This window comes from Ahaetulla prasina, chromosome 2 (assembly GCF_028640845.1).
Source record: "Ahaetulla prasina isolate Xishuangbanna chromosome 2, ASM2864084v1, whole genome shotgun sequence".
NCBI classification, from domain to species: Eukaryota; Metazoa; Chordata; class Lepidosauria; order Squamata; family Colubridae; genus Ahaetulla; species Ahaetulla prasina.
In genome coordinates, this window is record NC_080540.1 from 55,061,052 (window position 1) to 55,078,126 (window position 17,075).

General features: G+C 35.7%; 1 protein-coding gene across 4 annotated transcripts in view; it reads right to left on the reverse strand.

Annotated features, from left to right (window-relative positions):
* Positions 1–17,075, reverse strand: part of TMCC1 (transmembrane and coiled-coil domain family 1) — a 128,255-nt gene that overhangs the window by 92,502 nt on the left and 18,678 nt on the right. The window contains exon 2 of one of the 4 annotated variants that reach the window (XM_058171616.1): positions 12,869–12,943. The exons of 2 other annotated variants lie outside the window; for them this stretch is intronic. In XM_058171616.1, coding sequence (XP_058027599.1) covers positions 12,869–12,907 — 39 coding nt within the window. In that variant the 5' untranslated portion in view covers positions 12,908–12,943. Of the gene's footprint in view, positions 1–12,868; positions 13,442–17,075 lie in introns of those variants that run through there. One more of the 4 variants, XM_058171615.1, reaches the window with a different exon arrangement.

Consider the following 17,075-nt stretch of genomic DNA (forward strand, 5'->3'; position numbering starts at 1 on the left):
TCACTGAATTACTCTGTAACAATACATAAGTATGATATGGATTGTTGTATGTCCAGTTTAATTTGTTTCAGATATTCAGCAGTGTGGGTCTTGCTATTTTCTCTTTTTTAACAGCAAAATCCTACTACTATCATGCTAGTTCTAATGGGCTGCATTTTTAGAATTTTACCCCAAAACCCACCCACAAAATCATTGCTGAGAATATATTATCTTGTGAGCATTAAATTGATTACTGAAAAACTCATTCACTTTCAATTTTTCAGTCCAATGAAGATCCTATGCATAAAGGAAGTAGCAGGAATATAAATATTATTTACAACATGCTCAAAAGCAAGGTGATAGGCCTGAATCAAGCCATAATTGTGCGGCTGGTATGTTATAGGAAGTAGGCTTCCTATTCTTTCCCAACAACTCAGAAATAACAAATCTACCTTAGGTATAATGCAAACACATTCATTTAATTTATCATAGTGATTGTAAGAAATACTCAAACCATGGGAAGAAATTATGATTGAAACACTATTTGAAATATAACACAAACAGAAGATGAAAGACATAAACACCATGTACACAGGCACTGTTACCCAATACATTTTTATATCTAAATAGCCTATACAGTAGGTGTTTTTTTTAATTTATCATTACCTTCCAGGTTTGTTAAGATTGCTACCATAAATTGGGAGTAATTAAGCTCTGTAAGGAAAGGTAGAATATAAATATAGTAATGGTTATATACTTAAAAATATGATCTTACAATATCCTGGTTCCAATAGGAAAGCTAGAATATAAATAACAAGATATAGATATATTTAAAATAATGAACTTATTTCCACACAAAACCATTACCTTTTCCATGTAAGATGACTGACCATATAATTTACACTTTTATTCCCATATACAATAGATGTAGCCAGTATTTAACAGTATATTACAGATATCTGGAGAGCAAATTAAAGTATAAAGGCATCAATTCTTATAACTCAATAATCTTAAAATTCTTTTTCTTGTTTGCACCATTCATTTAGTTTGGTGTTTTGGGTTTTATCAGGACTATGGACTTGCTCTACTTTTATTTGAAAGTTGGAAAATTGGTTACTTGATAAACTAAACTTGGTTATTTGACAAACTAAACTCATAAGTCACCTGACTGACTAACTCATATCCAGTCACCTGAGTTGCTGCTGAAGTCAGAAAAAGTAGCTTTGAATAAGGCAAGGGATAGTGGCGCTTTTTGTTCATTAACTGCAGCGCAACTCAATCTCCTTTAAAATAGAAAGAAATTTAATTTTAATTAACAGGACATATCTTATGTCTCAAGTTAGTCTCAAAACCTCTCCTGTCATTTTTTTTTACTTTACAAGATAATGAAATGTTAGACTTCTACAAAAGAGTTGAAATATCGTATTTTTCGGCATATAAGACACATCTTTTTACCCCCAAAAAGAGGGTGAAAATCTGGGTGCGTCTTATACGCTGAATGTAGCCCCGCCCACCCACCGGCCCCCACTCTTTGGACATTTTCGGCAGGGGTGAAATGCTAGCGAAAAGGTAGCCAAGACTGAGGCTGGTTCGCCGGTCAGGGTCAGGGGCCGGGGCTCAGGGATGCCCCATTCCCCGAGGCCCCAGAGCCACCCACCTGCTCACCGCCTGCCTCAACCAGGTCGGGGAATGCACCATTCCCCGACTCCGGCCTTTCTCCAGAGCCGCCACCTGCTCTTCTTTCGCCACGCAGCCAGAAAAGGCAAGCACCCGAAAGTTACCGGAGTCGCTCTCCTTGAAAATCTGCCGCCATTGCCGCCTTGTTCCATGGAAGCACACACCTAACCTGCTGCAGATGAATGAATGAAATAAACGGTGTGCGCTTGCACAGCCGCCACATGGAACAAGGCAGCGATGGCAGAGGCATTTTCAAGGAGAGCAGCTCCAGTAACTTTCGGACGTTTGCCTTTCCTGGCCGCTTGGCGAAAGAAGAGCGGGCGGTGGCTCCATAGAAAGGCCGGAGTCAGGGAATGGTGCATTCCCCGACCCGGTTGAGGCAGGCGGCAAGCAGGTGGTCAGTTCCGGGGAATGTGCGGTCCAGTTGTAGGGAGAAATTTTTCTCCATTGCCTCCAAGGCCGTGTCGTTCACCAGGTGGAGGAATTGGGTCATGCAGCTGGCCAAGCTCAGGGTGCACGGGTGGAAGACGACGTCGTAGACCAGGCAGCGTGGCCCACGTGGCTGTTTGCGGCTCAGTTCCTCGTGGCCCGGCACTAAGGAGTGTGGCAGTAACTAGCAGGAACCTTCAGGATCTGGCCGAAGCTCCGGCCTCCCAATTAGCTGGTTGCTGCAGATGTTGATGTAACAGCATCAGCTACCAGCCTGGCTCATGCGCAGGACCCAAGACATATATATTTGATACATATGTATTTCAGGTTACCCAATCCGGGCTGCAAAAATCTGAACTGCTGAAATCTTTATGTACTCCCTTCTGGGGGGTCACTAGACTTTGAAAGCACAGCTAGTGCAGCCCTTGTGTTTAATTGTTTTTAAATAACCTGCAGGTTCTCCAAATATTTCTGAACTCCACTCCCCGTCAAATCCAACCAGCATTGATAGAGATAAGCAAATTAGGAACTGCCTTTTTACATAATTAATATTAACCAGTTAAATATTAATTGATCTTGTGAATAGCAATCATATTAATTAAATCAGTTTTGCACAAGATTTTACACACATTTTAAAAAACAAGAAAAAACAAATTCTGCCTCTGCCTACCAGCATCAGGATCATGGTAGGCAGAGGCAGAATTCTTTTTTCTTGTCCTCCCCCCCCCAAAAAAAAAAATTAAGGTGCATCTTATGACCCGGTGCGTCTTATATGCCAAAAAATACGGTAATTGCTGTCAATTAAATTTATGATATTAACAAAATTCTAATTGCCATATATTAATTAAAAAGTAATAACTATTCAATTTACTATTTAAACATTGTATATTATGAAGAGGCTTAGGATGAGAAAATGGTGATGAGGTAGAAGCTGGGAAATGTTTTAGTTGCACTGAAAACAATAAAGAATAACTTTTCATAATAAAAATCACAAGTGATGATTCATTACTTTAACATTTAATATTAAAAAATTGGTAGCTTCCTCTACATCTCCAAATCCTGTAAATAAAGTCCAATCTAACACTAATTACACAGTTGCTAGAGGCTACATACTATTAAACACTCCATTAAAATTACTGGAAAATATACCACATATTTTTTACGCTGTCTATGAGTTCACTTTATTATGAAGCGTTATGAAGCTATACACAGAAGTTAACTGGTACAATTTCATTATTACAGTATTTTGATTTCTTCAGTATAGAATACAAGAAGATATTTTGCAATTTGCTTGGGGCAGAATAACAAAAACATAATAGCCTTCTATGAGTGAAAAATATCTGCAAAGCCCAAGGAAGGTCATAAAAGACAAAGATAAAACTGAAGCCTATAATTCTAGGATAGCATACCACACAAGCTATAATTACCAGCAGGTTAAGTTAGGAGCATTTCCTGGTTCATAGAAACAGTATGCTTCTCCTTTATTTGGTGACTAAAACAAGTTTTCCAGTTTGGCCGTATGCTGATTCCTTAAAGATTTCTAAATCTAGTATCATTAGATTTTCGGCATTTTTGCTCATGGTGCCTAATAGTTTCCTGCTAGCTACCTCTTGAAAATGAGGCTTGCTAGTTTCACAGTGATGAACCCTTACTTGTGTAAGTTTTAACTGGGAGTTTTAATTGCGAGTTTTATAGTGTCACCCAAATTTAAATATTTTATTTTATCTTATTTTAATGTTTGTAGAAATGGTTTTAATATGGCTGTAAACCGCCTTGAGTCCTTCGGGAGAAGGGCGGTATAGAAATATGATTAATAAAAATAAATAAATAAACAAAAACTTTCAATGGCAATGTGATGATCTAGAAAAGAAAAAGGAATAAAAAACCAGTACCCTAGAGATAGAATGCAAACTGACAATTATAGCATCCAACACTAAGATTTTTTTCTTCATTTCCATCTGAAAGCTCACTATGAAGATTTCAAATCCTCAAGAATATGGTCAATTCCTCAATAGTGATTTATATCATATAAAAGTAACTATGGTTTAGTGATTAATGTTTTGGACCAGGAACAGAGAGACACAGATTCTAATTAAGTCCTATCCTACTTGGATCACCCCAATTACTTTCAGTTAAATTTCCTTCACAGAATTGGTGGCATGGCCAAAGTAAGGGACGAAAGGGTTATATAAGATGCACTGAGCTCCTAAAGACAGGATATAAAGCAAACATATAAATAAATCAATATTACCAAGCCATTGTAACTGGTTTCTTTCATAAATGATTATAAGATCAAACCATCTAATTAAGGTTTAGTTATTCTCTAAATAATTTAGATATATCAGATAATCTTTTAAAATAGTTTTGGGACTATGAAAACTTCAGAATGCCTACAGCACCCTCTCTTGGCAAACAGCAGAAGTTTGTAATCCTCTGACTTGCTTCTCTTCTGTAGTAAGAACTATCTATTAGTTAATATGAATTTTATTGCTACCAAGTATTTCAATTAAATGCCTCATCTAATGGAGGCAAAAAATGTTATACATTAAGATATTGGCATCAGAACTTTTAGATATTCAATTTTCCAGCTCAGACTGCCATTTCAAAAGAGATGAGTAGGTCTGAAAAAAATCATCTAAATTCCATGTAAAGGTTATGCAACCATTTTCATCCCGTCAGCTAAAATCTTTGTACATAATGAAGAATCACTATTCGATAATGATCTCGGGCAGCAATTTTTTGTTTTACTGAAATCAAATCTTGACCTTCTTTAGGCATTAACGATATATTAACCTGTATCCAACTGTCAGGTATCTTTTCCATTTGTAAAACTTCTCGAGGTACTTCTTGACTTACAACCAAAATTGAGCCCAGTATTTTGTGGTCATTAAATGAGAAGCCCACATGACCACCTCACTCAATGACTGCTATCGCAGCTTTTCTCACTGCGGTTATTAAACAACCAGACAGGTCATTAAGCAGACAGAGCGAAGCACTGCCTACCCAATGAGGCCAGGCAATTCCTCTCAGTAGTCAGAAGGGAAATTACAGCACCTGGCTGGAGAAAAACAGCTGGGACCATGAAAACTCAAGCTTCTTTTATCCAGCCCAGCACTGAAGTTATCTTAGGCAGATGATAACTGTAGTGGTAGGTTGGAGGGGGAAAAAGCTTGGATCTTCACAGTCCCTAGCCCAGTACTAGAGTTCCCATCCCCTAGGTGTGCAGAACAGCTGCACATGACTAGATTGATTTTATCCATGCTAGGTGAAATCAATCTAACAAGCAGCCTTTACATTCTCAAAAAGGCTGGCTGAAAAAGTCCTTACCAAATCCAAGTGGGATTTTGGCATGAGGCACTTGCAGCAAAGGGTATTTGCAGCTAAACTGGAAAAAATACCCATGGAAAAAACGGTGATAGGGTCTGTGTGTGAGTGTGTTATCACCATTTGTGTATGTCCATGAATCTATAAGTTCTAAATTGTCCATTCTATCAAAAATGATGTGATAGCAGGTGGTTGGGTCGGTGGTTTTTGTGTAGGGGTGGGGGTTATTGGCTTTTGTATTGGGGTTTTATTTTATAAGCCAACTAGTCATTGTGAGTTACAAATTTTCTTCATATACAAAGCCACAAACATTTTGGAAACTTTGTCATTTTAATATCTTTCTCAGAAATTCTCTATTTCTGTGGACAAATTACTCCATTCTAATATCCCATTAAACACCCATTTTCATATGACAACTCCTTTGGTTTACCCATAAGTGCTTTGCAAAATGTTACTTTAACCTCATTTTGAGCATGTATTGTAATAATCAGTCTTGCTCTCATGAAAAGTAGTTTGAACCCCACAAATCTGCCTTAAATCATCAATCACTATTAGTTCTGGTTGCAGTTTTCATATAGAAACAACTCCATTTCTAATTTGGTTGAAATAAATTGTTCACCCAAATATTTGCAAATCAACTATTTTGCATTTTTTCCTATTATCTGTTTCTTGTAAACAAATTACATCTTCTTTCATTTTTTAACTAGTAAAATATTTTTTTAAAGAGAGTTTGCTCTATTTATACTTTATGAATCTAAAATTACTTTTATGCCCAAAACATAGAAAAAGCAATACTTGTAGCACTTAACATAATAATATTCTTGAAGTTTTGTCATTGTTGTTTCACATTGTCACTCTTATTTTCATTTCTTCCAATTCCCCTTTAAATTTTTCTAGGAATTTCTTGCTTTTTTAGGTTACACTTCTAAACCTCTGTTGTTTAAAAATAAAGAACTCTCCTTCTAATTTTTCCCATTGAAATATAGTAGTTAACTTTTTTCTGCTTCAGCTTGTCAGTTTTAAAAAAAGTCTTTTCATTTACACAGTTCATTCTGAATGGTAGCAATCTAGGCTGTGAGGACTGCATTTTGTCTAGCATGGGTAGATTTTCCTGACATTGTATGCCATGCACCAAATAAAGAAAGAAATAAATAAATAATTTTACACAGTATTCTGATCAGGATTTAAGTATAATCACATATGCATTATTAATCTTCAGTCTGGTAAAAATGCTGCCTCAACACTTGGTCTCTAATCTTCTTCTTGACAAAGTACATAAAAATATCCTTTGGTACATTTCTTAATTTTGCAAATTGCGTGTTGATTCTATGTTCTTTGTCAATTTCTGCCTCCATATCATCTTCATCCTGTTCCAAAAAGTTTGTTAAAGGCTGAGCAATCTTTTCTTTAGTGTCTGCTCCAGGATCCTATGGAACTGCTTAAGTCTAAGCAAAGTTCTTTTTCTTTTATTTCCAGTAATGCCAGATTGCCTAAGTCCTTATCCATCTCTCAATTATTCTGTTTTATTTTCTAAAATTATCACTTTGTCATTCTTTAAATTGCCCTATGAATTCTTCAACTTTTTTATAACATCCTCTCCCCTTTACAAACGTTTCTTCCATTCTCACTTTAAAAGCAATCTACGCTCTTTTAATATTTTTGATATATTTAGGTATTTGTCTTCAAATATATTTTGTAAATTTTCTGACTAATTTTTTTTTCTGTCAATTGCTCCAATGATCTTTTTATCCCTCATCAAGTCTCACGGCTTTTCTGGTGGTCACCGTTCTTTTATTTATAATCCAAAAAGTATCAGTTATGAAGATAAATATAAAGACAAACTTCTCCTTTTTTTTCTCTTTGCATTTTCTTTTCCGTTAAAACTTTGGTCCAAACTATATTCCTGTAGTTTTAATGACACAGTCAATTTCATATTACACTTATTACTTCTTTTCTAAATTTCACCATCTTTTCCTTCTGATGTCAAACAATCAACACACCCATGAAGGTCTGGCCTATTTACCCAATTAATTCCTAACAAATAAGAGAAGTACTTTTGCTAAAATATTAATCTTTCAAATTTGTACAGACCCTTTTTATCTGTTTATAAATTTCTTGGTGAAAATCCTGTTAAGCTCTTTTCTGTTGTTTCAAAGTCTTTTAAAAATATTTTACTCTTTGCTTTACTTTCTATAATCTGGAAGGAAGGGTGATTGTTACCTTTGTTCCACAATTTTCAAAGACCTGTTTTCAACTGTAAATTTATGTATTCAACAGTGATTAAGAAAGTAAGGTTTTGGTCGAACTTAACGTCCTTTAAAAGGTTGTGTGTTTCTATATGCAAGATATTGTTTCTCTCTTAGCTCCTTACCAAAAACATAATACTTCCATCTGTGGTCTCCTCATGAGGAGCAACAGTCCATGGTACATGTGGACAATTCTTAGTCTCTCTTTTATACAGAAAGACTCCGTTGGCCAGAAATCACTGCAGGCCACTGTTCACCGCTACAGCACTGTCTTCTCTCCTTGAAGGTATCGAATCCATCACAGAAGCCCCCACAATTAGTTTAACACTAAGAAATGTACCATCTCTTTATGTCAGCCTAAAAGGAAAAGGCAAGTAAAAATTCTGGACAGGGGAAACCTTTACCTTTATATAAAGGTACTGAAGACATTAATTTTTCAGGAAGAAAGCTGAAAAGGGAAATCAAGGGAAATGCTTGTAATATCCATTCTGCCATATGGAATATTGTCTACTCTCATTTACTTACTCTGAAGCACTATCAATAGTTTCTACTTTGTCATCATTTTCATGAGCTTTTGAAAACTGGAGAGTTGCCTATATTGACATTATCTTTTCTACTTTTTCTTATAATAATCTGTTTTTATTTTGTGTGTTTGCTATTCTGAAACAGCGAAGTGTTACAGCTGTAGGAGTAGAGAGAAAAAATAGGTGGGATGGCTAAAAGTATTTGAAATTACACAATTACCCAAATGATGACTTTGGATAACTACTTGCCAGCTGCTGCAAAAATTCCTTCACACACTACTTTCAGGAGACGGTAAGTACCCTTTAAATTAATTATATAGGGAAAGTGTTGGAGCTAGCACAATTAGCTTTTATCTCACTGTAGTTTATCTCATTTCACTGTACCTTACCTTATCTCATTTTATTCTATTTTACTATGATAGTGCTCAAGTTTTATACGGTCAACTGATTAATAAATAATTATTGTAATAATTGTATTATATTAGAATTAACTTCAAGTGACAGCAGCATAAACTTCACTATGGCCAAACCAGGTCAGCCTGTATATATTTTACTTCTCCTTTATCACAGCTTCACACCTGGTAGGCGTCTAGTGAGGATAGGACATCTGCCATCACAGAACTCATACATGCTAAGTGGTACTTTATGCTAAAGTTATGGACTTCTCCCATATGGCAGATGAAGTGTGGGAGGTTAGGATTTGCAGGGTTGATAGCTGGCTACTATCGCACTGAAATTGGCAGCCCTGAAGATGCTCCAAAAATGGTTCCAGCTCCAACCTTAGCTACAACTTCATGGACGTTGCCAATAGGAACAATAACATGTAACAGTAAGGCACAGTCTGAAAAAGCCTGCTATAAATAGCTCCCACTTTGCAGTTTATTATGCAAAATGTCTTACTCTGGAAGACAACAGCACCAAAAGCTGACAATGCCATTTAGAATCATATGGAGAAAATGTTGTATGATTGCTTCTACCATAGAGAGAAGACACATATTCTTTCTAAAACTATGCCAATGTCAGATTCCACAGAATTTCACTCTGCTGAACACCTAATTACTACAGCACTGTCTTATGTCTAAGGATATTTACCCATGTAAATATAACTGCATAACTTTTATCCTTCTCATTTTTCCTTCTCATTACCTTCTACTATTGGTATCATGATTATATTATATTCCATTGTCCATTGGCATCCTTCAGTCTCAAAAGACTATAGTATTGTGCTCTGGAAAGGGGTCCTAAAACTGCAACTAGTGTGACTAAAAAGACCAATTTGAGAGTGGCAATTCCTTCCACACTGAGGGCAGATAAATTCTGTCCCCTGCTCAGCCCCCAGATTTCTCTGGTTCCAGGGTATTTCAAATGCGGGCTTGCTAATCATCAACCCAGCATCCTAACCACGTGAGCCACCTGAAATATTATGTGCTTCATCTACAGAGACAGCAAGAGCCAAACATCAGATTCTAACACTGCCTTCATTTTGGTAAGTGCAAGCATATCCCATCCCTTGGAAGGATTCTTCATTCTTGTGAAGAAAGAAGTGTCTACTCTATAGGTAAAGGTAAAGGTTCCCCTCGCACATACATGCTAGTCGTTCCTGACTCTAGGGGGCGGTGCTCATCTCTGTTTCAAAGCCAAAGAGCCAGTGCTGTCCGAAGACATCTCTGTGGTCATGTGGTCATGTGGTCATGACTAAATGCCAAAGGAACACGGAATGCTGTTACCTTCCCACCAAAGATGGTACCTATTTTTCTACTTGCATTTTTTACGTGCTTTCAAACTGCTAGGTTGGCAGAAACTGGGACAAGTAACAGGAGCTCACCCCGTTATGCGGCACTAGGGATTCGAACCACTGAACTGCTGACCTTTCAATCGACAAGCTCAGTGTCTTAGCCACTGAGCCACCACATCCCTGTCTGCATATTGTAGGATGGATTTTATGTTACTTTACCCCAATGAGCAGAATAATAATAGATACAGTACTCTCTTTATTGTGGGACTACTGATGTTCCTAATTGAACTTGGCTGTATTTCCCTGACGGTATGCTGCACTCCCACAAAATGGTAATAGCACTTAGACTTATATATTGCTTCACAATGCTCTACAGCCCTCTCTAAGTGGTTTATAGAGTCAGCATATTGCCCCCAACAATCTGGTCCTCATTTTATCAACCTCAGAAGGATGGAAGGCTGAATCAAACTTGCGCTGGTCAGGATCGAACTCCTGGCAGTAGGTAATAATAATAATAATAATAATAATAATAATAATAATAATAATAATAATAATAATAATAATAATAATAATAATAATAATAATAATAATAATATTTTAATTTGTATACCGCCCTTCTCCCGAAGGACTCAGGGTGGTGAACAGCCAAAATAAAATACAAAAGAAACAATACATACAATACTAAAAAACAACCCTTAAAAAACTTACTCAAATGGCCAAATTTAAAATATAATAACGCCCTATAAAATTGACAGAAATTTAAAACCCATAAAATCAAATTAAAATTTTTTTAAAAATCAAGCCAGTCCAGCAAGGTGGAATAAATAGGTTTTAAGTTCGCGGCGAAAGGTCCTAAGGTCAGATAGTTGTCGAAGTCCAGGGGGAAGTTCATTCCACAGAGTAGGAGCCCCCACAGAGAAGGCCCTCCCCCTGGGGGCCGCCAGTCAACATTGTTTGGCTGACGGCACCCTGAGGAGTCCCTCTCTGTGAGAATGCACCGGTCGTTAGGAGATAGAGGATGGCAGTAGACGGTCCCGTAAGTATCCCGGTCCTAAGCCATGGAGCGCTTTAAAGGTAGTAACCAATACCTTGAAGCGCACCCGGAAGACGACAGGTAGCCAGTGCAGTCTGCGCAGGATAGGTGGGAGCTTCGAACTGCTCCCTCAATAACCCGCGCAGCCGCATTCTGGACTAACTGGAGTCTCCGGGTACTCTTCAAGGGGAGCCCCATGTAGAGAGCATTGCAATAGTCCAAGCGAGAAGTAACGAGAGCATGAGTTACCGTGCATAGGGCATCCCGGTCCAGGAAGGGACGCAACTGGCGGATCAGGCGAACCTGATAAAAAGCTCTCCTGGAGACGGTCGTCAAATGGTCTTCAAAGGACAACCGTCCATCCAGGAGCACGCCCAAGTAGCCCAAGGTAGTCACAGATCCCAGATGGGAGGATGTCATCAAATAGGTGATGTGGAGAAGATGGAACTTCTGATTATCCTTAAAACCAGCAGCCTTTATTCTCAAACTGCCATTGGGCATTGATTAAAATCCTGCTCACTCCCTCTTGTCTAAAATAATCATTAAGACACTTTCACCTCAACATCAATCAAAAGAAACATTAATGACAGCTGCTATTACTGCTGGCTCCAGTGATAATTGGTCTGGATGAGACCAGGTGGTTTTGCTCTAAAATCATGTCACGCTATACAGAGATAACTGACTACTTGGACAAAGTAAGCAAAATTTGTTGATCTCTGCAGGGATTGCAAATACAAAAATGTGCAGTATGCATATGTGTTTGTAAAAAAAATTAAGCCAATACTGAAGTAAGGGAAATTGTTAATATAATGCTCATGGCTCATGTGTTGCAGTCTTCTACAGCTTACTATATACATTTTTAAAACAAACATTAATCTGAAGTTGGGTGCACTTGGCCTACACTATTGTCACCTACTTTTACGGATAAAGTACAAAGTAGCCAGAGACTTATTACCAGTTCTACTATTTTCTTCTATGGAACACACAAAACATTAGCTTTCATTTCTTAGAAATCAGGACACCCTTATGATAGAATTGTTCCTAGTGGGGTTGTTATGGCCTGAATTCATACCAAGATAAACAAAAGAGTTCTGGAAAATCTGGGGAAAGAACCAAACCAGCTTCAAACAAAACAAAAAGAAACCCTCTCTTTCTAGATTATTTATGACTCTAAAACTTTAGCTTTTTTTCTTTTCACAACAAAACCAAACCTACAAAATATTTAGTAATAAACTAGAAAAAAAAACCAAGATACCTCTTTGTCTTCCAGCTTATAAATTATATTTTGATTTACAAAACATATTTGATTCATGTATCTCCTGGATGTAACTCTTCACTGAATACAATATAGCCCTTAATGCATACAATTACAATTTCTGCCTGCCCAGCATAATTTCACTTTAATATATGTAAATCCATGCGAGACAACATTTTGCATCATTACCAAATGAAATCTAATTTTCTCTGCTGTTAAGGTAAACACAATTGCCTAGTACTATAAAAACTGTTACCTAACCAAAAATGATAAATTAATGTAATGCAGAGAAATACAAGGCCACTGGAATGGCAGTAAATTTTAACAATGTCAAATGGCATGACATGAAATAGTAGAAAACATTTTTAGGCAAAACCATTGTATCTTCATCAGGAATTCAATAAGCAGTGTCACATTCTAAGTAAAATGGTTAAAAGCTATGCTATAAAGACTTATTTTTACAAGAGGATTTTTTAATTGTTAATTGGGCAACACAGTATTATTAAAATAGAAGACAGTAGTAATCAAACATATTATAGTTATATTAACTAAGAAGTCTTAATTTCTTCCACTGGAGGTACATTTATATTCTATAGTCTTAAGATACTGTATTTTATTGCCATCTAAGACCTTAATATGATACTTCCAATGTTTTCTTTTACTTACTTCACCCTCAGGTCCTTGGCTATTTGGTTCTTCTTCCATGACTCTTCAGTTAAATTTTCAATTTTCTACTGACCACTATTCCAAGAGAGATTGTTCATTTAATCATTTTGCATATTATTGTGCTCCAATTATTACTGTTCTGTTTGGTCTAAAGGCAAGCTTAAGAAACTTTCAGTACTCATTTCACTCTTAACAAATAATTCAGCACTTTCGGTTAGGTAGTATTCTAGTGCATCAAGATTTGCTACCACTGGAGTTTCTCTATAATATAATACTCACTCAAGCAGAATCACATGTTTTGTACAACTCTGCTTGAAGAATTATGTTGTACAAAGAAAGTATTATTTGTGAACACTGATCAAGCTTAAGATTCTTAACTGAAAAGCTGTGCTAAATCATTACAAGATAGCTCTCCAATTAAGACTCACAAACTCGTGATGCACATTTGTTGACTGAGATTCATGTGTATTCATTGTGTGTAATATAATGAATAGCTCAGTTAACTAAGGTACATCACTATTCATCTATAATGAGATGATATTCCAAAACAATTCTGGCTTTTGGTTATTTATTGCAGGGGGGAGTTCCAGTTCTTTAAGAAAACTGATATTCTCTTTAAAAGAACAACCAAATTAATCCCCACACCTTTAATAATTAAGGTGGCCTGCAAATTTCTCATAATTTAAACTCACCAAAATTCCTCCATGGAATTACAAATTGAGGGTTTGTCATCATAACTGAAAGAATTTTCAAGGCTGGTATGTAGCATTCTTATTCTAGAAAAAGAATGCTGTCCATACAATTGTCCTTCTGTTAAAGTGACCACACCTTACTCATAATTCATGGGAATTTTTACAAATCTGTAAATATTGGGATGTATCATTATATTACAAATCCCTTTTGTTGGAGAACAATGAATCAAACTAGGAATTTAAGATATATTTTTTTAATGTTAACATTTTGCTATCTTTACCAAGCAGTTTGTATATTGGTTCTTTTCTTTTCCTTTTCTTTTGAACGTAGCCCGTTTCAATATCCTTACCATCTTTTGCTGAAACTCAGGTGTTTCTAAGCTTTTGCTTTCTTCATTCCAGCTCGTAACAGTGGGTAACTGTTATGAGCTGGAATTCCTTCCTCCCACCATCACCACCACTATTGCTACCTGCTTTTCTGGTCTTTATTAACACTTTTAATAGGTTTAGTTTTAATTAAAACTATTAGCTTTTTTGTCATAATATCTTCTTTCTTTTTGCTAATTGGAACTGTCTTCTGAATTGTTCTTCTCTAGTTCCCCTATCCATACCCAGCTTCTTTCTCCATTAGCCTCTCCTACCATGGGATCCTGCTTACAAAGCCCTGACTTAATTGACGTATCTTTTTTCTGGAAAACAACAACAATAACAAGGCATTTGATCTCTCATTCAGTTCTGAATTCCCTTAAAATCATTAACTCCAGCACTATATGATCATTTCCTCACATGTTCCTCCTATCTCCTCAACTAAGTCTTCCTGACTGATTAAGATGAAGACAAGTATATAACTAATCCTATTCTTCCTTCACCCTTTGAATGAGAAAGCTGTCAGCAACACAAATGAAGGATTCCTGGATAGACCGCACTAGACCAAATCTGTCTCAAACAAATACCAAAGTAATTACTGCATTCAGTTGCTAAAATTTCTTCCCTGTTTTAAAGATCTGCCATTTTCTTTCAAATTTCTTTATTCGGTTGGGTACATGTTAACGGACAGCAACAACAGCATCGCTTTTATTTGTTCTTTCTTGCAGCAACTGTATCAAATAATTCATCTGGATTTCAGAGAAGGAATGAGTATTTGTAACATTTCTGCCTCCTTTTCAATTGTTTCTATTCTTTCGAACAAATTGCATCCTTTTTTATTATCACTGCTGAATAAAATAGCTGCATTTAAAATTATTATTCAATACAGAATTCTGTTTTTGTTTCCAATACCCTCTAATGCTGAAAACAATAAAGAAAAAAAGAACTTAATTCAACATATGGCTTCTTATTGAGAAAAGATTATACTTATCAACTATATGCCTCACAGAGTATTTTATGCTACTTGTATTTTCAATTTTAATTCAAAAAATGAGGAACAGAAGACATTTCATTTCCAAACTACTTAAGTGAATTAAATATAAATCAGGAAGACCACAAACTCCCTACCAAATGTAAAATTATCAAATTGAATTTACATTTCAGGTAACGTAAGATATATGTACATTCTTTCTTCAGTGTTAAGCAAAATGTTTCTGGATGGCTATAGCCGAGTTTGAACATTTGGTCAGATTTTAAATGGAAAAATTATTGCCTGTGACACTGTATTTGCAATTTTGAGATTAAAAAACAGCTGGGGATTTCAACAAAATAGAAAGCCCTTGCAGTTGTCATAATAAAATAGTCTATGCTTGGTTTAATAGGGCACTCATTAAATATGCTAACTGCTCAACTGGATGTCAGAAATGTCAGAATTAATCTGTCTGAATTAAGAGAGACATTACCAAATTTAAACAGGGAGATAAACTGCATTCAGTTTGCAAATTAATGGCAAAGACTGAATGTTTGTGTTTTAACATATGATTTACTGGCAAGCCTGTTAATCCTGAGGAAATGAAATACACATGATACAAACATGGCAATGAAATAATAATCACATCCTGAAAATGCTCAAGCAGATGTAGAAAAAAATACACAATCCTCAGATCCTTTCAATAATTTTTTATATTCTGACTAGGGAGAAAGGCTAGGCAATGCATAATGACTGAATACAATTGGCAGATTTATCTACAGAGATCATTCTTCCTTTGTTTTCCCTTCATTTTGCAGGATTTCAAACCCCGGATTTACAGACTTTTTTTTCACATTGCTAGAAAACACATGAACTTCTTTAAAATAATAGCATATTTCAAAAGATAACTGGGCTTTGGCTATAATACATAACATAACATTACAATACATTAGAGTCTCAAAAGATTCTGAGTATCCATTTTAGTAGTTATTCCATACAGAGTGCATAACAAATGTTAGTGTAGTTGATGAATGACTGATAAAGTAATTTTTATCTTCAAGAGTAAATTTAACCTTAATAGAATTATTTTAATGAACAGCAACTTAAGTTCTTAAACTTCTAAAGTCAGATAATTATCAATATTTTTAACTTCACAACTATTTTCTTTTTTAACTAGGAATTCATGATACAGGCTTTCTCTATAAATTGCAACTTGAAAAGCCATTTGTAAAAATTTCATACAAAGCAAATTATTTAGAATATTTGAATACACAGCATATTATTGTCAAAGGCAGGAGGCAGAGGAAAACTTGTTGGCCAAATACATTCTAATTAATGCTATTAATTAATTTTATATTGTAGTTATATAGAGTAAATGTAAATGTGATTAAAATTCATAAAACTAAGATACAATCTTAAGAGTAAAGACTTGCCATACATTTCGAACGATGGAGCTACATTAATGGTTTTAAGTGGGAAAAGCAGCAGCCATGTCTACTTTTACAGACAGTTCATGTTACAGAATATGCCCTTCTCATTAGATTGTATTTCACTGGGCTTCACCCAACTGCAGAACAGAGGATGAAATGAAAGATGTATTGTTTGTTACTACAGATGCACTAATCACTAGTGTTAATAAGGGCCTTCATGTCTCTTAGAAATGTATTCTGAATATGTCAGAATTGTTGTAGATATTCTAAAGAACAGAATTATTTGCTTGACCAGGATTCAGTTTAGGTTTGTATTTAGTGATATTAAATATCAGTGAGAGAGGTTCAGCGGCAAGAGTCAGAATAACCAATTCCCTCAATTCAAATGCCACTACAACACCTTCACAAGTGATTAAAGATAATTCACTCCTTTGGCCAAGTCTGAAATATTTCTGTCAAAGTTCTAAATATAATTTACATAAATATAATAAATTAAATATTATTTTTGAGAGTGAGGTAAATTCTAAGTCCTGGATAAATACTTTTACATTTAGAATATTAAAATAATATAGGAGAGCAAATTAGACTGTATTATCTATTACCTTTAGCTTGTTGACCATTAACTGCAAACTATGCTTCGACACTAAGAAACCCACTGATCTACAAGTATTAAACTCCACAATTGCAATGTGATGTAGTAGTAGAATTGTTGGGCTACTTTACACAAATCCATATATTTATGGATTTAA